This window comes from Vanessa cardui, chromosome 18 (assembly GCF_905220365.1).
Source record: "Vanessa cardui chromosome 18, ilVanCard2.1, whole genome shotgun sequence".
Lineage (NCBI taxonomy): Eukaryota > Metazoa > Arthropoda > Insecta > Lepidoptera > Nymphalidae > Vanessa > Vanessa cardui.
Window position 1 is genome coordinate 72,751 of NC_061140.1, and position 23,521 is coordinate 96,271.

The 23,521-nt window shown below is 37.7% G+C and overlaps 1 protein-coding gene and 1 non-coding gene across 2 annotated transcripts; both read right to left on the reverse strand.

The window, feature by feature from the left end:
• Positions 1 to 256: 256 nt before the first annotated feature.
• Positions 257 to 328, reverse strand: Trnaa-ugc. Its single transcript has one exon. It is a non-coding gene; the product is annotated as a tRNA-Ala (tRNA).
• Positions 329 to 976: 648 nt separating this feature from the next.
• On the reverse strand, positions 977 to 3,408 carry LOC124537653 (general odorant-binding protein 1-like). The gene is made up of 3 exons (XM_047114551.1): positions 3,130 to 3,408; positions 2,149 to 2,329; positions 977 to 1,721 (listed from the first exon to the last, which is right to left on the reverse strand). Exons 1-3 carry the CDS (start codon positions 3,292 to 3,294, stop codon positions 1,531 to 1,533), a joined length of 537 nt encoding a protein of 178 aa, XP_046970507.1. The 5' UTR covers positions 3,295 to 3,408; the 3' UTR covers positions 977 to 1,530.
• Positions 3,409 to 23,521: the final 20,113 nt, after the last annotated feature.

Consider the following 23,521-nt stretch of genomic DNA (forward strand, 5'->3'; position numbering starts at 1 on the left):
ATTAATAGTATAATAAAAGTTACTGTCAGCGATTGACCGATAACAAAGAGAAGTTATAATTTTATTGCTTTTTTGCTATCTGATATAATAAATGAGTATTCAAATGCTATGTCAGATTCAACTATAAGTGTTCAATCTGTTCACCTTTTAGGTGATTGGCACTGTCTTTGTAACAAAATGGTAAACGGATTGATAGTAATAAAGTGATTTAAAAAGAATACTAGTGATTTAAATTGTTATTTATTGTATAAAAAACTGGAGATGCCGGGGATCGAACCCGGGGCCTTTCACATGCAAAGCGAACGCTCTACCACTGAGCTACATCCCCTGTTGAAACGTAGTATTAAAATTGTCGATCTATTAATCCTTGCTCTTTTTGTATAGAGTGTTCATGTTATTATTCCCCAATTATTGTTCCCCAGATAAAAATACTCACAAACATTAAGAGCACTGTAAACCGCACGCCTATTTACGCAAATAGAAGATTACAATAAAGCTTTCAATTGAAGCCCGGAGCTAACTGTTAACTTATTGTATCGCCAATGAAAATGCGACATTTTTATTTGTCCTTCTAATAGTCGGATAAGTTGATTCACTAGTTATTCTGTGATCGAACAATGATTTTATTAATTACTCTTATTCTATAATGTAAAATTCAATAGCAATAATATTTTATACAATTTTTATTATTTATGACTTAAAATTTATATTAAAATTTTAAGTAGTTGCTGGTCAAAGATCACCATCGCCCGTGGACATTGTCGACATAAGAAATATTAATCATTGATTCCAGCACCAATATGCCATCAACCCTGGGAACTAAGATGTTAAGTTCTTGCTTGTCTAATTTATACAAATAATTTCGTTAGTTGAAATTCCTAAATATATCGTTGACAAATAAAACCAATTAATTTTGTTAACCTTTTTACTTATATAATTACAACACGAAAATTTTACAAAGCCTTAGTCGTTGGAGGAATCGTTTCTTACATAGTTACAGTTACAGAGTATATGTATATTCTATATATCAAGTATGTAAACGTGCAATTTATTATTTATACATCATTATTGTAACAAAATACAATCACACATGATCTAGGTAGGGTCATCGTTGATACAGTGTTGCTCTAGGTACCTACGTTTACTACAAGCAGATTTTATGACAGTTTGTCAGTCATCGTAATAGACGTAAAAACCAAAAACCACAGCGCAAGATTCCTTCCACTCACAAACAAGCCCTAATCATTTAGATACCTAATCAATTCGCTTTACAACAAAGTTTCTGCGAACTACTTACTCGGGTTTTTACCGAAGGGAAAATATTATGGATTTACGACTCTTAATGGCTTGTGAGATACTCGTACATAACGCTCAGCAGGCGCTCATCAATGTAATGTGTGATTGTAGGAATGCGTTTCGTTATACTTTATACAGAGTAACTGTGTGAGCGTGTCAAGTTTGACGTTCAAATAATATATGCCAGCTATTAATAACTAAATACATGTGCTAAACTAATGTTTGCTCCGGGATTCATCTCGCCTCGGTTTCCATAATGAACTCGGCCATCAGCAGCTCCATGGTGGGCGCGATGCCTTGGGCCTGGCACGAGACCTTGAAGCACTCCGCCACGCGCAGGATCCGCCAGCAGTGGTCTGACTCGGCGTCATGGTGCTGCTCACATTTATGAATCAGTTCCACCATTAACTTTGACAGAACCTCACCTTGCAACAAAAGAAAAATATTGTAAGACTTACTAGTGTCAGTGACTCGTGTTTAATGTAATAACTATTCGACACGTTACCTGCCTAGCAGTTGAATACGTAAAAGCATTTCTCTGTCTAACTTTTTGTAATAAGAGATGTATAGAGATAACTAAGTATATCTTGTGAAATGCTAGATTTACATGGTGTTTCACTTTTGTTGTAACAAAAATTATTGTAATGTTATGACTGTTAGCAAATCATATATATGGATGGGTATCGTTAAAATCTGTAGAAACAAAATAATGAACATATCATCACAAAATCAGAATGCTTTCAGAGGTTAAATGTAAGTCTATTGATTATAAGTATGTTGTTGTTGATGATATGTAAGTTTCTATGGCAGTTCGTGTTTTGAGGCGTGTATGTGATAAGGTCGGTCGGCTACCGTTAGGGAAGGATTGGATGAACTTGTCGGTGTTCTCGTGGTGCATGCGGTGCGAGTCGGTGAGCAGGTTGAAGTGCGAGCTCATGCACTTGATGGCGCAGCCCAGTTCGCGGTCCTCGAACTTGAAGTCGTCGCGCCAGAAGTGGAAGAACTCCTCCATTTTGTCTTCGGATAGTTGACTCTGATAAATTTGAAAGTTTTTATTAAATTATTACACAGTTTAGGAGCAAAAGAAAAACGCTATGTAGACGAGAATTAACTGTGAGAGGGAAGTTCTTTCCAATAGGTGTACCTACTCATATGTTTCTGTGCAATACAATTTATCCGTAAAGTCGATAAGAGTACCAATAAAGCAATATTTCTCTCAGTCGATCTTCCTGTCCTCGATAAAGCAACTCAGCTCTAATCAAACAGATGTAAATGAGAGTACGGCTGCCTCGGATTTGCAATTGAGATGTAAAATTAATTCATACATCAACTTTACTCTAAGATATTTTAAGATAACAGCATTTATAAAAATAATATTGTAAGAAAGAGAAGCAATTAATCCTCATATTCAGGATTACAGCACCTCCAGGCGTTGTCCGGAAACTGGCCGGACCGGTGCCCATTAACAAACGAGTATGCAGGATAATATTTCATTTCAAATGATTTCTCATTTTTAAGATAATAAAATCTATAACAATTCGAAAATTAACATAAACATAATAGAGATGATTCCTGGATGTTTCAGCGAGCGTATCAACTGGCCTGTTCGACATGCTTTTTAATGAATAAAGAATTCATCGGTGTACATAGATTGGGAGACTAATTGCCTTTTCCAATCTTTGAGATTGGGCGTCTTGGCCAAGATTCGATTTGATAAGTAATTTGTAAATAGTTAAGCAATTAGATATTATCATGGATTATATCTTTTGTTATTCGTTCCAAATAAACGGGTAACAAAATTGCCATTTTGTAAAACAAATATTGCAGTCTTACTTCTTCTCGACAATGCTGCAGCGCCTCTCCGAACCCCAGCGTTACATCTTTCATGACGTCTACATTTCCTTGGACGACTCTCAAGTTACCAAGTGTCACCAGCGCCACCGTCCACAGGATCAAGCTTGCTTGGTACGTGAAGCGACCCCAATTCGCAACCAACATGGTAGCCTCTGCCGACACAATGACTGGTCGCTTCGCTCGCACTCCTATATAGTGCTTCGTAATTGTGAGGTTGACAACAGCCCGTAATGTCGGACATTTGTCGCTCACAGAACATACAGTGGGCGGGGAGACTGTTTGTCATGTTTATTGGCGTGGGCTATTAGCGAGCGACAGCGCATCATTAGAGCTTCGTCTGTTAATTTTGTTATAACAGGTTTATTGTCAGAAGTCAATAAAAAAATGAAGTTGCATTGTCGTTATTTTATCTCGTTGTTTAAGCATGATTTTTATTTTTCGAGAACGATAGTGAGAATGTGCGGCCGGACATTGTATGCTAAAAACGACATAATCACACTGTTCACTCGTAGTCGAAGTGCGCGATTAATGGAGATCATAACAATATTTTCGCGCCTTTATCACCATAATTTTTGAGTTCACGAACATACTTAATTGCAAGACAAGTTTCACACACGCGTCTGCTGCAAACGTGAGCTGAATTTACTTCGAATTACTTGTAGGTATTATTAGTAACAAAGCTACGACTAACCTCATTCGTCGCTCCATATTAGGTTTAAAAATTTTACTTTTTTTGGTAATAGTCATAATAATATATGTGTATAATAATGTATGTATAATATATGTATGTATATATTCCCTACATTTTTAAACATATTTCTAATCAAGTGACAAATGCAAATAAATGCATAGTAAATGTTAAAAATGTAACTAATTTATTACAAAAGGAAAATAATTAAGGACGACGGTAACAACTGTTGAAAACACTTTCGTTGTCGGAGTCATGTCGGAGTGTTGCCCAAATGCAAGAACACGCCGAGACTTAGCCAGTCAATCGACAACCTAACAGAGTAAGAACATTTTGAGCTTGAAATATTATAGCCATAATACAATCCAACCAAGTTAATAAATTCTCCATTTAATAATTAATAAAAAAGAAGAAGTTCTTTTTTATTTATTATTCTTCTTCTTCTTTTACGAGTAGCTACTGTAAAAACGTCTCTGTGTTAAAAAAAATTAAATCATTTATAAATCAAGTATATCAGCTCACCGGGATGGCGCGGCATACGCACCCGATGAATCATGACTGTGTTCAAAAAGGCAATGTGTAATATTTATTTGCTCAACTGAACTGCATTTTCATGTAACTTATATCTTCTAAAAAAAAAAAAAAAAACACACAAAAAAAAACAAAAAACACAAAAAAACACCTCTGTGTTCTGAACACAGATGCCCGTGTGGAAAGGAGGTAGACTCTTTCGGTTTACATGGTCTCTCTTGCCCAAGGAGTTCAGGTAGGCTTTTCCGCCACGGTTCTCTTAATGACATAATAAAAAGGGCTCTTCCTACCATCGACGTTCCTGCTCTTACTGAGCCTCGTGGAATTAGTCGTGATGATGGTAAGAGACCTGATGGATTAACATTGGTTCCCTGGGAACGAGGTCGGGCCCTTGTGTGGGACGCTACATGTGTTGACACGTTGGCCCCATCTCATATCCGAGAAACAATGTTAAGAGCCGGTGCCGCTGCGGAAAAAGCTGAAGCCAAAAAAATAACTAAATATTCGTGTATTATGTCTAATTACTTTTTTGTTCCATTTGCTGTCGAAACGCTTGGCCCTTGGAGTAGTGGTGCAAAAAGCTTCATCAAAAGTATAACACCTCGCCTCATTGCCTCCACTGGTGACAGGAGGGCTGGTTCGTTTTTTGCCCAGAGGATCGGAATTGCGATTCAACGGGGAAATGCTGCTAGCATTCTTGCCACCATTCCACGCGGTCAAGATTTATACAGTAACTAGTTTTAGTTCATATTTGTATATATATATTTAAGCATTTAATGTTTTTATCTTCTTAATAATTATTATATGTTTTTATTCGAGTGATAGAGACTCTATTGTAATTTAATGTATGAACGTGCTTGTGTAATGAAAGACACGTTAAAGTGCTGCTCCAGTACACAACTCCAGCTGAAACTTTACAGCAGTCATTTATAAGTGTACATAGATAGAGTGTAGTATCAGTCTTGGATAGGTTTTAGTTGGAGCTGGGTCGTACCCTACAAATCAAGGATGCGCACCTTTTTCGCGTTATTGTGTAAAACAGACAATACAGCAGCGAGGCAACTCAACTAACCCACACTACGACTAACCTAACCGCGTTATAGAACTGAACGCGAAGAGTATTGTACGGTTTAAAAGTATGATTAATATAATAATGTGATTTTTACAGTCGCCGACGAGCGCGCACGTCTGGCGACTGTCACGTTACATTTTAACGACAAGGATTTCACCTCCCATATATCATTAGCACTTTGATAAATCTGTGCGAATAAAATTGTCGGCGCAAGTCCTTACCGAATAGAGCTTCGTAATTTCTAAGAGTGAGGAGGTAAGGCATCGCGTGTGCGAGTTGCGTGTGGCGCGGACGCTGCGCGGGCGCATTGCTGCATCGCTTCCAATTATTTTCCCATATCCGCCACACGAGGCGCGCCTCCTCCTCGTAACCAAGTACACGTTCGCGCAAAAGTATAACCGGTGATTAAGAACGTTTATCCTGTTTCAACTATACAAATAAAATCATATCAAAATAAACTTTATTCAAGAAGGCTTTTACAAGAACTTTTGTTGAATCGTCATTTAACAATTAAGTGAAGCTACTACCGTTTCGGAAAGTAGATTCTAACAAGATGAACTCAGTAGTTACTATTTTCCAAAATTTGAAAACGACATTGAGCAATCAAACCTATGAGTTAGGTAAATCAATCTATACTAATATTATAAATGTGAAAGTAACTCTGTCTGTCTGTCTGTCGTTCTATCACACCTTTTAAATGAATTTGATGTAATTTTGTACGAATAAAATTTGAACTTTGAACAAAGGAAGGACATAGTCTACTTTTTGCCTAACGCATAGAAACCAAACCCTCTAAACAACGACAACTAGTATATATATGTATACGTTAGATAATGGTCACAGCCTTGACTCGCTCACCGGGCCTTTTAATTGTTATGATATAACTATTTTAAACAGAATATGCTACATAAGATATGTCATTCGTTGCACTCTTGTTTTGATAATAAATCATGCAATTTATAAGCAACGTGCTAAAAGTCAATGTAACATTTTGAAATGGGCAGGCGCTTTTGAATTGTCAAAATACGAGTATTCCTACAGAAAATTTTTCAAGACATATCAAGTAATATATTTACGTAATATGTGATTTTTATTTTAGTTTGCCTCAATGTTTTCAATACCAGCCAGCAACAGAATTATAGGCTTTAAGATATTCTTAATATACTAAATGTACCGATACTTTTACACATTTAGTATTAATTTTTCCATTATTGAAATACTACAAAAAAGGCTACTTCTATATGCAATGACTTCATTATATTACTTATTGCAAAGGTATTCGTACACGTTGGGTGCGCGAGCGTCCGGCCGCGCTCGGAGATGGTCGGGCGAGTGCGGTCGCTTGGTATCGGTGGACTGGTTGTTGTGCGATATGGCGGGCTGCCCTTGATTCAAATTACCCGCCGAGTTAAACACACGTTATTTTAGACATTCTTGAGTAGTTATGAATCAGCGGAGAGCGGGCCTGAGAGTGATGAAAGTCGGCTACTTCGCAGTCCAGGTCTCCAGGAGCCCGAAGACGCCGCTATAGATATATCATTGTAAGCTCCATTACAAATTGTCTTTTATTATTAAAATGAAGTGTTTGTTTCGTGAGTCGAGATGGCCCAGTGGTAAGAACGCGTGCATCTTAACCGATGATTGCGGGTTCAAACCCAGGCAGGCACCGCTGATTCAAGTGCTTAATTTGTCTTTATAATTCATCTCGTGCTCAGCGGTGAAGGAAAACATCGTGAGGAAACCTGCATGTGACAAATTTCCTAGAAATTCTGCCACATGTGTATTCCACTAACCCGCATTGGAACAGCGTGGTGAAATATGTTCCAAACCTTCTCCTCAAACGGAGAGGAGGCCTATAGCCCAGCAGTGGGTATTTACAGGCTGTTGTTGTTGTTTGTTTCGTTTAAATTGTATAGGCGAACTCTTTTTACTTTTTAAAATTTGTAATATGTTTTTATTTAAAAATTTAGAGCATTAGGCTTGTAGCAACTTTTATTTTTTATAAGTGTCTATGTAATTAAATTGTGTACGTGCAAGATATACGATTTCACATTCCCCACCAGATCGCTCACATACAAGACTCTGGTGTGCCGTGAAAAGATATTTTTGTCCGACGAGGTGGTTTAAAGCTCAGTCAGGTAATGATTAGTGACAGGTTCGAGCACTCGACGATCCTCACTAGAATGTTAATTGGTCACCAGCGCGACGAGCGCTCGCTGGCATCGCAAGTCCGTAACTAATATTCGTAAGAAGTTCATGTTAAAACATGTTTGCATATTAACGGTTCATTTGGTTGTAATTACGCTATGTCCGTGACTGGATCACCTAACTCTGCCTTATCCCAGTTCTAATCAGACTAGACGATAAAATCGAGATTTTTTTTTTCAGAGTCAACTGGTAGACAATAGTTTATATTTGTTGTTCGCATAGAGCTTGATTGAATGTGAAGTTTCGTTGATTACCGACACGCTCGCGATTCTCTAGCTCCATACGACAACAAAACAGTTTTCTTAAACAGGAAGATTAGTTAAAAATTTAGTAATGTAATAATAACCTAAGTGAAATGTAAATAATGTTATGCGTTTGTTTAGTCTGAAAATTAAGTCAAAAGTGTTATAAAATTATATATCGCATTTAATGATAGAATCTTTATTAACCACTGAAGCAAAAACCAAGGGGTGTTATAGGTTTGACGTGTCTGTGTCTGTCTGTCTGTGGCATCGTAGCTCCCAAACGAATGATCCGATTTTGATGCGGTTTTTTTTTTGTTTAAAAGGTATATCAGTCGAGTTATTAGCTATGTTTGGTGGAAATCGGTTCAGCTCTTCAAGGTCATCAGGTCGTTTGTTAGGTGTGATAGGAATGTTACACGCTCAGTTTGCTTGCAAGCATATGTGGGATCTGACATTTGAAACACTAATCTCTTCTGGAACCACTGAGCTGGTCTGCTGTTAGGGCTCGAAGATAGGAGACGTAACCCTGGACTGCCTTTTAGTAAACCCATCAGTTTGGGCTCGTTGGATTTGCCTTCACTAGTTCTCTTTATGTTTCTAATTGACGAGGACCTGATGCTGACCATCTGCAACCTCTAGCTAGTCTGATGATAGGGCTCATAGGAAGGTAGGAGACGTAACCCTGCTCTACCTTTTAGTAAACCCATCGAGTTTGGGTTCATTGAATGTCTTATTTGGTCGGGTTTTTTTTTAATTTTTAATTTATTCTTTTCTACTCGATATACGTTTTCTTCTTCACTCCTCCTCCTCCAGGTCCGCAGTGTTAAGTTACATTAATAGGGTATCGATATAGCCTGTCGGCTATCCCAAGTTTTGTTTTATTTTGTATTTCATACACAAAATGTCAAATAGGTCCTTTTAATTTAAGACTATAATAAAAATTAACTATTCCTCCTGACGTCAGAGCGCCCGCGCCACAGCCTGGGTAACTATAAGATGTCATATCCCTTGTGCCTGTACTTATATAGACATATGTACGCGACTTCAAATATTAGAAAATAGATTATAAATAAAATACGAGCCAATAAAAAACATCCGCAATCGGAGAGTAAACGACGATACAATATTGTAATTCGGTAGAAATATTACGATGATCGGCGGCATAACAAATGTAAATAAATAAAATACAACCGAATCGATAAGGCTTCGTTTTTGGTTGAAAACACTTTGCCGTTCGTTATATTCCTCTCATTACAAGCGAATATCGAACGTTTTAAGCGTTTCTTTTTACTTCGTCTTGCTTATTAAGTGCTTGTTGCTAATATTGGTGAGTAATGCGTCTGTCAAACCGTCCACGAGATAGCGCGGATTAAACAGAGTGGCCGATGGAATATTAAAGTTAACACAACTCGACACGCGACTTTGTTTACAGTGTTTGTAAATGCATTCTGCGTGTACACTCGTACGCACGAGTGGTGTCAACGCACGCGTACATTATCATATTGTGTAAATGGGCATACTAGTACTATTGTTACTAGGTAGGTACATGTTCAATTATATATTGAAATTAAAAACTCAACCATAAATCTTTATTTTATTGGCCCAGTGTTAATAATAGGTCTAGCCTCGTAATTATAAAGCAAAATAGGTCCTTAATTAAAATACACATTCAGAGCTACAAGGTTTTAAAGTTAATTTCAAATTCCATTAGACTGGACCGGCGACGACGACGCACGGAACAGATAAAAGTGAAGCACGTTACGTACGGACAGGCGATTTATCGTTCAATTTAAGATACAAGCGAGCTGCATCGCCAACCGCTAATTAGCGTTACATTTGAGCTAAAAGCATGCGACGCAGATTAAGCGCTAAGTAGCCGAAAGATTATCGGATCCGATGTCGGTACACCGACGACAGATTATTCGGAAGCGGCGCTGGATTGTGAGTTACGGTGCGAGACACATTCAAAGGTGCTGAAGTAAAGAAAAACTGGGGAGGGAAACAGCCGCTACGTCTTCCCTAATTAAATTAGTAAAGTAACAGCCTGTAAATTTCCCACTGCTGGGCTAATGACCTCCTCTCCCATCAAGGAGAGGGCTTGGAACATATTCCACCACGCTGTTCCAGTGCGGGTTGGTTGAATGCACATGTGGCAGAATTTCAATGAAATTGGACATATGTAGGTTTCCTTACAATGTTTTCCTTCACCGCCTAGCACGAGATGAATTATAAACACCTTTACACAAATTAAGCACATATATATATATATATATATATATATATATATAGTGGTGTAATGGTGTTTGCCTGGATTTGAACCCGAAATCATCGGTTAAGATGCACGTGTTCTTTTGTGTTTATAATTCATCTCGTACTCGGCGGTGAAGGAAAATATCGTAAGGAAACTTGCATGTGTTTAATTTCATCGAAATTCTGCCACATGTGCATTTCATAAACCCGCATTGGAACCGCATAGTGAATTATGTTCCAAGATTTTCCTTAATGGCAGAGGAGGCCTTAGCCCAGCAAGTGGGTAATTTACGGGCTGTTACTTTACTTTTTTTACTTTACGCGATCGCAATCTGTGGCTAAACATATAGTCCCTTAACCAACAAAGCAGTAAATATTGCTATACATCATATACGGTGTTTAGAGGATGGCGCGGCAACTGCGGCGTTGGACAGTCGGTAGGAGTCGCAGTGATTCCGCCAATTAGCGGCAATTATCGCGCTTTGATGTCGCCGCCTCGCCGCGGCCGCCCTGTGTGTCCGCCGACGACCGACGACCCATAAACATTTATGAAATAACTCTGCCAAAAAATAAATGGCTTTTGAATCATCCTCCATATTCCATACATCCAATTGTGTGCTAAGCTGCCAGTACATACATGATCATTGCACGGATTTAATTGGATAAACGTCGAAAAACAAAAGGTAGTTATTTTAAATCATCACTTCAAGATCCTTAACGCTTGATGGGTGCAAATACCACTCCGGTTTATTTACGTTGACTGCTGATTAAAATAACATCACGGCGTTGCATTGTATGAACCTAACGTTTGTATATTTATTGTCAAATCACCTTTAGGTACATGTTTTTCTTATTTTTGCTTTATAGGAACAAAAGGTCGTAAAAATGTTATGATTAATATAGTTACTGGCAGCTTCGAACAGTAATGAATGTGGGCGCGCATACAGTCGTATATCGCGAGACAAAAAGAATACGTGTTGCCGCTGTCAGCGGATTGATGTATCTTCTGTATCAATTAAGAGTGGAAAATAGAGTCTTTATAGCATCATATCCATAACTTTGTGTTAGTGCCATCAGCGTTATAAATAAGCACGACGCAAAAAGTCGGCAAATGTAATGTAGGCGTCCGTGTAACAGCCGTTACACGAGCGAGCGGTTGTCGAACAGGCGCGCCGCGTAACGAGCCCGTGAGGCATTGCGCCGCATTCTAATGGCTGACAACAAAATGTCTCGGGATTCATCAGGTCGCCATTACCGTGACGTACGACGACCAATAGCAGTTATTTGATAGAAAAAAGCTGTGCGAGGTGCAGTCGACACGCGAGTGCTGTTTCTATGTTCGCCGTGTGTTCCTACTGCATTTATTTGTATTAAATTAATAACAAGATTTTCCGATGTGTTTTTACAAAATGGTAATCGTTGTCAGTATGAGCAACTAAATCCTTCGTCACTAAGATAAAACCTTCAAGTCGAACATTGACTATGTTTTTTATTATGAGGGTTACTTAATTTTTAATACAATATGTTGCAATTGAAAAAGCACCTCCAATCTGTTGTAGGCGCGCGCGTCCGAAGTAAGGCTAAGGGCAGCTTGACACCGCTATAACAGGGCATCATTAAGTGTTGCGCAATAGTTGAATAAATTTACAATCCTGATGTTGTAATATATTTCTGTGTGCCGTTCCTCATTTGCCACTACAGGAAACCATTTAAACTGACTGGGTTTCAAGTGGCTGTAGATTAGTTTAACTTACACCTTTGTCACTGTGAGTAGGCGATAGGTTTCATTCGAGGTATCGTTTGAGGACAGCGCCTCCATATTGGTGTACTGTAAATTTCGCTTCGCGCCAATTAATTGGATCTACGAGCTTGTGCCTGCGAGCGTGTTGTTTACATATTACAGTATAATATATACGAGTGGGTTACCGGATAATTGTGAGAGCCGTTAGTTTGCCGTACATCTAGCCAGATTGTGAGAGTCGAAAAGTTTTGGAAGAAGTTTATTGTTTTTTAAAATAACTTGTAACATAGATTTCAAAATTATTATAAACTAACAGTCCTTACCATTAAACCGTAACATAAACTGTCCATGTAACATTATAATACGTAAACAATTATTCATGTTACTGTTTCGGGCGGAGACACTTCGCATATTTACCGTCTCTTATATCGTCGCGCACTTGACGCTGACTTACAGCTCGTTCTGTGTGGCGGAAACTTGGACAAATCATTTCTGTCTTTTATTTTAATAGATGTAGCCCTAGTCTAGTGTATTATTAAAAAACAGTCAGTTTACAATCACGAAAAGCACGATCGAATATTTGTATAATAAGTATATGTATACTCAAAAATCTAAATCTAAATAAACTTTATTCAAGTGGGCTTTTACAAACACTTTTGAATCGTCATTTAACACTCTGTCTTGATCACAATAAGCGCCTAGGCACAGCTGGATGAGACGATTGTTCCAGCGACCTCCCCCGAAAAGACGAAATTTTTAAAAGACTTCGTTTTCAGTAAAATTATATATTTAGCGAAAACGAAGATATTATATCACACATTTATTAAGTTTTTATAGCATATGTAGTAATAAATGTACATAGTTTCAAATCTAATTTTAAGAAGAACAACATCCCATGGTCTGTTACCAATGACGTTATATGACCGCGAATATATTATTTGTCTTCTCGGCTATATCGTAGTATATCTTCTTTGATGATGATTATTACAACTGACACTTAACACGAAGATTACAAAAAAGAAAATACTTGACACAACATCAATAAATGTATTGAAACAAGTGCCGCCTTTTGGCACCTCACCGATGTTTCAAGAACTTGACCATCATCTGCGAGGTCATATGGCGTAGTTTCTCTCTCATCATCATGGTGGCTAAGTATTTTTAATTATCTACCTAATTCGATTTTTTTTTATATTATTAAAGTTAAGACGGGAAGGTAAAAATTTGCAACCATAGAAAATTTTAAAGATATATTCATTAGAGCGTCAGTAAGTTATTACGGAATATTAAATCAAACCCTGATGAAGATGTCACCGTACGGATATTATAAATTATGACAAATCTAAGACAACCGGAGCTAGGAGCGCGGAGCCGGAGTCAGCCCCGCGTCGAAGGATCACGAGATTAACGACATCCACCGCACTCATCCATAAAGATTCAAGACATATTCATTAATACTCATACGTTACTGCGATTTGGTCCGGACGTTTAGCAAAAACTCGACTTATAGCTGTTCAGGTCACACGGGCCATTAAATCAGCGCCGCCGACCACCTAGGTCGCTGTTACATCGGCCTCACAGTAAATACTTCCGAGCGGCGAGTAAAAACGTTAAATACGCCGTATGCCTGATATAATAGGTAACCTGTTATTATTGTGATGATTACCGTTACACGCGAGTATCATACGAGAGATATTTTGCGATTATAAAACATAGTAAATGAAATGTTTGAAAAGATTTTTTTAAGCCATTAACCTAACCCAGCGAGACAAACGGTTACTCAGAGTATGCACTTTCGAGAATACACGTAGTTACCGTTTGGGGAATACTATCGGAAATTAGATTATCCGGAGAAGAACAAGATTTGTGGACATAATGTGCAAAGTTAGCACGTTGAAGAGGTCGCACGCACGTCAGGTGTGTCGAAGGACCAATGGCCCTCGGAGCCGACGGCAAACGCACCGAGGGCTCTTTAGCCAAGTGTACTTACTTTGACGCAACTTAGGCTTCCTGAAAATATACGACGATTAGCTGAATGAATGAAATAAATATTTTTATTAATATTATTCTATTAACTGTCATCGGCGTTTGAAACTTAACCTTTCTTTTTTGAACTTTGATAATGTTAGCAAAGTTATTAATAAAAGGAGAATGCTGCAGTTACACAGGTTTAGTTTTAATGCTAAAATATGTTATATAATAAATAATTAAAAAACAACTAAACCATCATGAAATTTATATCAGAATATGAAGGTATGTAGAGCTGCCGCCTACCGATTGCTTTGCTTGTCATTACGCTCCGGCAAGATTATTGAGTTTTGTCGATCAAGTAATTCTTAGTAGCAATCCAGAGTTAGGAGTTTTACTATTTTATGTATAATATCTCTCCAGGACTGACAGACTTTGCTCCAACGGACAACAACCCAAGTAGGAACAGAGAGTCTTTAGGCAGTTAAATTCCTTTAAATACTGTCGAAAATTCCCGAATTTTACACTCATGCATTTCATGTTTGATGAAGGTATGAATGCCAATTATAATCCGCTAGTACATTTAGAGCTGAATAAGTTTGTTCTTCGAAATCAAACGATATAAAATATAATCAGTATTAAAAAATGGTATTGGTGATGGAACTGTTCCTATTTTTTTCGTTTGATACAGACGTAATACAGTGTTCTGTCAAATACTGGATTGAGTTTTGTGACAATTACCACATACGAGCTGTGAGCTCATTAGTTAGTTATACAAGGTAATAATAATGTTAACACATTGTCACAAACGATCCCTATCTGAACCCATGCCGAGTGCTGACGTCGTCTCCAGAACCTGAAAGTCGCTCCTGTTCGGCTTTATTATAAATTAATTGCATTTCACATGCCCATACTTAGGAACCCGTTGCGTCATTAGCTCGGTCGGTTCGCGTTTATTGACAATTAATTCCTCTCGAGTAAACGAATCGATGTTAAAGATAATCATTAACGTTGCGACACCTAATTAGAAAATGTCGATTTTTAGTACTTTTATTCACCAACAGTTTACGACGAGCATACCTATACTGAAGTTATTTACGTCATTAAATATATTACAACGCGTTACAGTCGAGTAACCACCGTTGTCATCAGCCGTAAAGCCTTTTTAAAACCTTGGGTTTCACAATTTAGTAGGTTCACATTAATCGAGTCGTAACTCAAAAGATAAATTTGCAGAAATCTATTCCGAAATCAAATATATCCTCGATTCTAATACCATATGTTTATCAAAACAATTTTTCAATATATGACCGAATAATTTTAACGAGTAATACGGGAAAACCTTCAAATCATCGGGTCGGTGGAACTGGTTCACGATTCAGTTGCAACATTTGACTCACACCTGCTGAGGGATCACAGCATCTAAAAGACGATATGTACAGTACATGTCATTTGTCCGAATACGGAACCCTTCATATGGGAATTTAAAGAATTAGAATTAGAGTACGCAATTATTTACTGTCGAGTCCCAGAATCTCTAAATGCCAATTTAAAGAGTGAACTGCAGTCTTTGTAATTTCTAAGATACGACTAAAAAATGGTCTCCGCTATGTAATTGCCCATTAAAATGTTATTACAGCAACATTTCCAGATATTTTGCCTTTTTGCGCGTCTTTTTAAGGTTTAAATACTTGCGCGATGTCGTCGGAGCAGTTTCGATCCCTGATTGACGGGAACAGGTTCCTGATGTTACAGACAAAATTTAATTTGTAATTGAAATTTAACAAAACGTAATCCGTCGCTTTACGTTCGTAACCTGAGCTATTAGCGCGATGTGCTTGCCGTTTGTATAATTTCTGAAATATTCTTAACACAATGATTATTACCTCCGCGCCTGCACCAACCGGTTCGCTCGTGACATTCCTTCGCTTCCCTCGCTCGTCCCCCGGTCTACATCGGAGGCTCAGCCGACGCTTTTTAGTTAATGTCATTAACACTATTAGCCATGTTGGAGCGAATACACAGATACTGTTAACGTCTGTCAAGTTTTTCATTCCTCGAGTGATAGAAAGGTTGGCGTCCACCGAGCGGCACGTCGCTACGCCGCGCGCCGCCTGATATTTATGATGCTATTGCTATATTACCTTTTTACATGTAGCTTTTTGCAAGCACACGCGAGACGGATGGAACGACTCTGTTAATATTAATTACAATTATCAGTTACAATGATATTTGCCGAGATGGACACAACATTAATAAGAGTTCTAAAATGATATGACGATACTATATTGATTGTTCCATTTTATAAGATAAGTTTGACACGCGGCTGATGTTACGTTTAAGTTTTACAATAATTAAAATGATAAAGTTCGGAATACGTTTGAAATCGTACTTAATATCAGATAAGTATATAATATTGCAGGTAGGTGCATCGTCAGTAGTGGAAGCTGGTGGTCAGAGGTAGCGCAGCGCTGCGACGCGTGCTTTGAGAGGTTGCTCGCTACTTTTTGTGACAGTTAGAAGCGGTCGTGTGAATTATGTTAAACTGCGTGAAGCAGGCCGGGCTCGCGATGAGACGTCCGGCTCAGATCACGCACCTTCATTAGCGGACCGAGCCGAGCAAGGATTAATAATATGTGACTTTTGACATGATTTCCATTGTCACATACATTTTTTAATGTAACAGTCCATAATAATCGTCCTGTAAAGACAGGCATTTATTACATAAATTCGTTGTTTTGGTTCCCACCTACCTCTGCTTTACAAGGAGGAGCGACGTTATAAAGAAAATGTAATTATAATTTAGCCATTCCGAGGCACAGACTTAAATCTTCAGATATACATACGCGCAATGTCCGTCAGATCGGCGTGATAAAATAAATTGATTAATACGGTTAATGAATAAATGTCCTCGGAGCTTTTTGCCTTATTTGCGATTCCACACGACGTGTTTACAGTCGACATGCTTTATGCGCCGCACTTACTGATGTAAAATAAAAAGAGATAATTAATCAAATAGCAGTGCTACCGGTATTGACGTGTATTTGCATGGCGCGCCGAGCGTCGCCCGCGCCGGCCTGTTGCGACCAGCTGACGTGTTCGACTTTGAAATAACACTTTCATGAACGCTTACTTGTGTTTTGTCAGTTCACATTTAACCTACCTATTTACAAAACATTCAGGAAATCATACTATAAGCTTCTTTTGTTATAAAAGAATTTCACTTACTTTTACTTCACTTTAAATTATATACATATTACCACCGACTCGGAAATGAAAACGCTCTGACACTTATGATTATTTTTATATATCCAAAAGAAATGGCAAGGGTGCTATCTTTTCTTTGACGAGATATGTAACAACGATGAACAAATTCGTTCTACAATAAGCTTTCGTACACAAGCCTTCTTACAACAGAAGGACAGTATTTTGAACGCTTTCTGTGATCCTGTTATGAAACCGTATAAGAGTCACTGACTCTATTCAGTCGAATTACAGGAATAACGAGTGTATTTGTTAAACAATGATAAAAGTCTGAGTTGTCAATTATTTAAATATTAGCGATTAACATAAAGAAATCGATATTAGAGAGTGGGATCGGAGAAATATGTGTGAGATTAAAAAGAGCGTATGTTAATGAATGTTGCGCACCCGAAAGTCCTTTGCTGAGGAGATATTAAAGTTGCAATCCTTCACGGACTCTGCCATTAAGGAGATGGCATTCGTGATAAAACAAACCGCAATTAGTCTGATTATCTAAAGCGACTGAACGACTACAGCGCTGGAGGCAAAAATAAATGTCTTCTATAACATATAGAGGTGGTGCTTGCATGTGTACTGCACACCGAGTTAAACTATTGAATTTAGAATCGTATCAGCAGAAGCTGAGGGTTCATTTATTTCACCCAGGTCATTGCCAAATTCTTAGATAGATACAGCATCAGCCTCCATTTTATAAAGAAAGGGTTTAGTTAGGTTAGAGCGGTAGGGAGATGTTAGGCTAGAACGACGTTGTTTTCGACACCTCTTGGTTCTACATCTCATAAGCGCCATTGTTAGTGTTACAGCGACAAGAACTTGAATAAAGTCTCTACGGCGCCTTACCGAAAATCCCTGACTACGTCAGTTTTCGTTTGAAATTGTTATAAACAGTCGTGTCGCCTCTGGAGAGAGCATCTTTCGCTTTATCCCAGGGCCAGCGCTGGACAGATATGATCATTTACTCTCTAGTCATCCATATCATTGTTCTTATTCTATGTATAATACAATTCTAGCATATATATATTGGAGTTTTATTTTAATTTCTTCCTGTTTGGATAAAAAAAATATTTATTTTTTAATAATATTTAAATTGTATACTTCTTGTAGGTATGTGATTAATAAACATTTATTTGCGAAATTTTGCGACAAACAACAGTATTGGAGTTAAAATATTTGTAACATTTATTTATTCCTGAGAAGCCTGTGTTTTAGGCATCAGTGCGCCATGACAGTTTATAAATTTGTACAGTATTTGCTTTAGACGTATTTAATTCAAAAATATTGAAAAAACTACAAACATGGAGCGAGCGCCCGCGCCCCAGTCGCTCGGTTAATTTAATTTCTAATGGAAACGTTTTTATATTTGTTGCCGCTTTGGGATGTAAGACATGTCGCTTGTCTGCCTGTCTTGCCTTATGAAATATGATATAATATAATTAGTTTCTAGCTCCAGTAACTAATTGGCATAACACATTACGCCAGCAGATATGTATCGCTGGTATCAGGCGCTCGCCAACTTTTTACGTCTCATGTCGAGTTGCTTGTATCTAAGATATCTAAATTCATTTCATACATAAACGTTTGTATTTCTATCGTGTACAATTGGTTGTGTTGATTAGATTTTTATTGTGCGTTTATTTATACTACTACTAAAATTTTATCTTTCCATTATTTAGAACTTTGCAATCTCAAACTCAGTTTAAAGACAGATTCAGATCTGTGTACACAACGGTCACTGGTCACCCATTGCGTCATCGGCCGACATCGAGCGATTTAAGATTAAAGATAAGATCCCGCAACAATAATAGAGCATAATAAGAATTACTTTTGTTACAGGCAATTAATCAAACGACATAACAAAAAGCATCGAAAAGTGAAAAAGACGAATTCAAAATTCAAGAAAATGAAATATAAATTAATGTGTTGGTCCCGCACTGATTGAGGTAAAAAAAATCGAATTGTTTACTCACTACCAAAGAGAATGAAAGCCGACCTTGCTCGGAAAATACCGAAGAAGATAAGGGCTCACATAGTGGCAACAATTCCTAAGCACTGCAGTAATACGACTGCTTCGTTAGATAGCGAGAAGCCTCAAGTCCAGGGAGCAGAGCGGGATGTCCGCGTTATCATGTTAACCCGCACTGAGGGAGTCCTGCGCCCTTTCACGTCTCTGTCGTGGCATATTGTAGAAATTATTCCAAATATTAACAGTTTTGTAAACCCGACCAGATGATTCATTCATAAATAATGCTGGATCCATAGTTGGATCCTACACTAGCTTCAAAAACGTGTTTTTACTGATGATGAATGATGTGTATTGAGGTCGCAATTGTGGTTTGCAGCTTCGTCATTGCCATTCAATCAGCTGATCGATGCTGTACGTCACTGCACTGGTATAGAGAGTGAGAGAGGCTATACCTGACAACAGCTTAGGCTTGCCTGGACTTGAATCCGCCGTGTACAGATAAAACTCACTTAAATCTTTAGATGTGTGTGACCTTACAGAATTTAATCGAAAAATTAAAATATTTCGTAAGATTAGGTATGTTTTTAAATTCAATATATATGTAAATATATAAAACTATTATTTTTTATTGGCCCTTAAATGTTTATAAGCTGTTCAGCTAATGACACCAAACAAAATGAAAATGTACCTACTTAGTCAATTAGATTTTACCAGCACTTTTGTAATCGACATTTTGTAGGTACATACAATTACCACACACCTACCTAACTTATATTGCGTTATCGAGCTTAACAAAGAGTTTTTTGAGTTTGTTTATTTTATATCACAGTAATAAAATTTTAAGGCTTAAAAATATTTACCTTAAGTCTTAGTAATAAAATTTATTTACATATTTATTGAAACTTTAATGACGCTTAATGCCTATTGACGCTTCGTTCACAGCGTTATTAAATCAGATCGTAACGAAGTCAATTAAATAATAAGCTTATAATAATGTATTTCGTTAATTGCAAAAGGTGTTAAGCGCGATCTGAAGCCGGCCCGTGTGATTGGCGCGCGCTCGCGGCCCCCGCCCACTCCTTTTGATGGTTACTCGCTCGCCAATCGCCAATGTTACCTTGGAAACCTTTTGCGTCTTCTGCTCGCACGACGCGTTACAAAGCCCACTAAATAACCGGAAGTAGTCGTTCAATGACAACCTTTAAATTTAATTAAGGACTTAAGGAAAAATAACTTTCATCGCATTGAATATTTGTAATTCCTTACATGTTTATTTACCTATATTATGTTTCGGGATAGGCGCGGAGTTAGGCTTTACTTTATACGAATTGAGATGAGTTATGTATTAAACCATATTCGTACTCGTCTACATTTGTTTAGAAGCCTGATGTAAACGCTTATTGAAAGTATTGTGGTTTCATTTGGTCTTGTTTCTGTCACAATGAGCCAGTAATTACTTGTTCCTGGGAATTTTCAAAACGAATGTACTTTTAAATGAAGAAACCTTAGACATACCAGAAACATTTTAATCTCTTATGGGAATATATAAATAGATTTGCGGTATAAAAAATGACTTCTTGATTGACAAGGACAGCAAGTAAAATTCACAAGTCGTAATTTAATTATTTCCACTGTATACTATTTTATGCCATTCTGTTTTTGGGATAAGGCAGAGGATACAGAAGAGATCTTCGTGCAGTCTTTAAAGTGGTAAGTGCCTCCCTGAGTCTAAAAGATTAGTTATAAGTAAAGTTAAATATATTAAAGTAACCGCTGTCGCTTCACGATTTATTTTTTGTAATGTTATGTATGAAAATCATATATATATAAAATATGCCACTGGAAAAATCCCGTTATGTTTTTTTTCGTCGGTTCTCCTCAGGTCCGAGGTATTTATATCACAGACTGTCGCCTAAGATTGGAAATAATATCACAGGTGTCAAATCGTATTCTAAGCGTAGGGATCATGTGGTTTTAGAACATCGTACCTATGGTGTACATCTTTATTACAAATAAAAAGGGCCTTTCTTTTATTCACTCATTTTATAATAATCTGAAATATTAATATCGCATAGTTAACCGCTTCACAGGCGACATTAGTGACAGCATTCTTGGTTGTAGGGCTTTGTGCAAAATCGTCTGGGTAGCTACCACCCACTCATCAGATTTTCTACCGCCAAACAACCGTGCTTAGTATTGTTGTGTTCCTGCAGGCACAAGGGACATTACATCTTAGTTCCTAAGGTAGGTGGCGTATTATTGATGTAAAGAATGTTTAATATTTTTAACAGTGCCAATATCTCTGGGCGGTGGTGACCTCTTGCATCATGCAGCCCATATGGTCGTCCGCAAACCTGTACCTACCGCCGCGCTATGTAACGCTTCCTTCGACTTAATGTTTGATATACGTGTAGTGTATACGAAATATTTAGTTGAAGAGCCTATACGTCAGTATGAAAACACACGAGATCTAATGTTTATGAACAATTGTGCTGACAGAATCTGAGATTAAATTTTATAACAATTTATTGTAAGTTTGTTTCCAATAAATAAAATGAGCCTGTTTGTGTTTTTATTTAGATTGTAATAGGATGACCATTTTATTAAATACATACTAGGTATAGTTTAGGACTCAGGGTTTGGATAATTCACTGTGTGATTGTGTTTCAAGTTTAAACATGATGTATTTATATATATATTTGTCTAATTCGAAAGTAATAAGTAAAATCTTGAAAGTGACTGGCGACCGTCTCGAGCCACGAGAGGGCTTAGAAGTGCACTCGTGGAGTTGTCTGTCACGTCTCGTCGCGGGCTCACGAGCAGAGAGCAGGTGCAGCATCAGTCATGCGATTACAACTTTAATTGCCCTTTGATAAGAGCGGAAATCGTAATGTATAATTTTATGGGGCCATTTATAAAGGCATTAAGGTTTATGATGGACATTCATTAGTGGGAGATAGAAATTAAGAAACATGCACTCGAAGCGCTCCAAAGCGCTGTTCGAGATTAGAGATATTAGCTTTTACGATTGGCAATGTCTGGTCAGTGCTATCTTTATTGGTGTTTTATATTATTCGAGAGAGTTCCCATTGAATGTGTTTATTTCTTTATGGGTGCGTTGTTCAAGACTAAGTGCAGAATGTTCGGCTGATGCGTTCGTTCATTATAGCGGATTGGGCGAACAAGTGCTGCCTACGTCGTACGCGACTGCGGGCTGACTTTAATGTAACCCAATAATGAGCGCGATTAAGTTGTAGTGCCGACATTATATTATAAATTAAAGTTCCCTGCTGTTATATAAAAATGTTTCTATAAACACCAATACATGTACTGATTCAGGCACATGTAGGTATAATATATCTTCACTTAATTGTTAAATGACGATTCAAAAGTGCTTGTAAAAGCCTACTTGAATAAAGTTTATTTTTATTTGATTTCATATTTGTAATGTAATAGGCATATATAGCACTTCGATTTAAGGAACTGCGAAGAGGGTTTTTATAACTCTTTAATTGAATTGATATAATGAAATTTAGCTAACAGGTTGCCAACGCTCTTGCCCGAAGTCAGGCTTTACGGGACAACGTTACTCAAAGGTATTTGTATAATTCAAAATAGTTTTCTCAGGAAGTAATATCTTGTAATTGCAGCCCGCGCCGGGCAACAGGCCCCGCGCTCTTAGATTGATATGGCGGTATAATTGCAACGTGTTATTACGCGAAATTATCGACAGCGCCGCCGCCCGCGGCCGCGGCCTCTGCGCGAAACGAGCAAACATTCTCATAACGGACATGTCGGATACCGGAGTGTGAACGAGGAAACACGTGACAAATATGAACTCAAACTCAAACAACTTTATTCAATGTAGAAGCATTACATTTTCTTATCGATGGTCAAATTAAACATTACTACCGGTTCGAAAGAAAAACACTCTGGCCTGAGAAGAACCAGCGTAAGAAACTTAGCGGGTATGAGAGTACAACCACGGATCACGGAACGCTGTTAAAAATATCATTAATTTATTGATAGTTGTTACAGAGAGATCAGTCAAGTACAACGGTTCACCTCCATCCGTATAGCAAGAACTATTTGGGTCATGCTCGAACATGCTGATCATCTTGTAAATAAGAAGACTTTTTACAAGAAAGAAGATTAAAAACTCTACCCGTGCCTGTACACGTGAGACGTAGTCTAGCACACAGTGGGTTTGAATAATCAAACCCATAACACGGGCAAAAGACTCGTGTCCGAGAAACCAACCGATAAGTGCACTATTAGTATTATTAAATGATCCGCAGACCTTATAATTTGTCTCCTTTCCGGGTCTAAGAGTAACTTTGATACAAGTTATACTTGGATTTAATTACAATTCAATAGTATACTTTTAAATGTTTATTGCTTTTCATTATAAAAATAAATCAAAGGTATCTTTATAAAAATC

What these genes read in the sequence shown, in the direction of transcription:
- LOC124537653 (XM_047114551.1), bottom strand. Translation starts at nt 3,294, where the DNA reads ATGTTGGTTGCGAATTGGGGTCGCTTCACGTACCAAGCAAGCTTGATC. An exon ending in TGCAGCATTGTCGAGAAGAA is followed by an intron (nt 2,330 to 3,129) that starts GTAAGACTGCAA and finishes CAAATTTATCAG; the next exon opens with AGTCAACTATCCGAAGACAA. An exon ending in CATCCAATCCTTCCCTAACG is followed by an intron (nt 1,722 to 2,148) that starts GTAGCCGACCGA and finishes TTTTGTTGCAAG; the next exon opens with GTGAGGTTCTGTCAAAGTTA.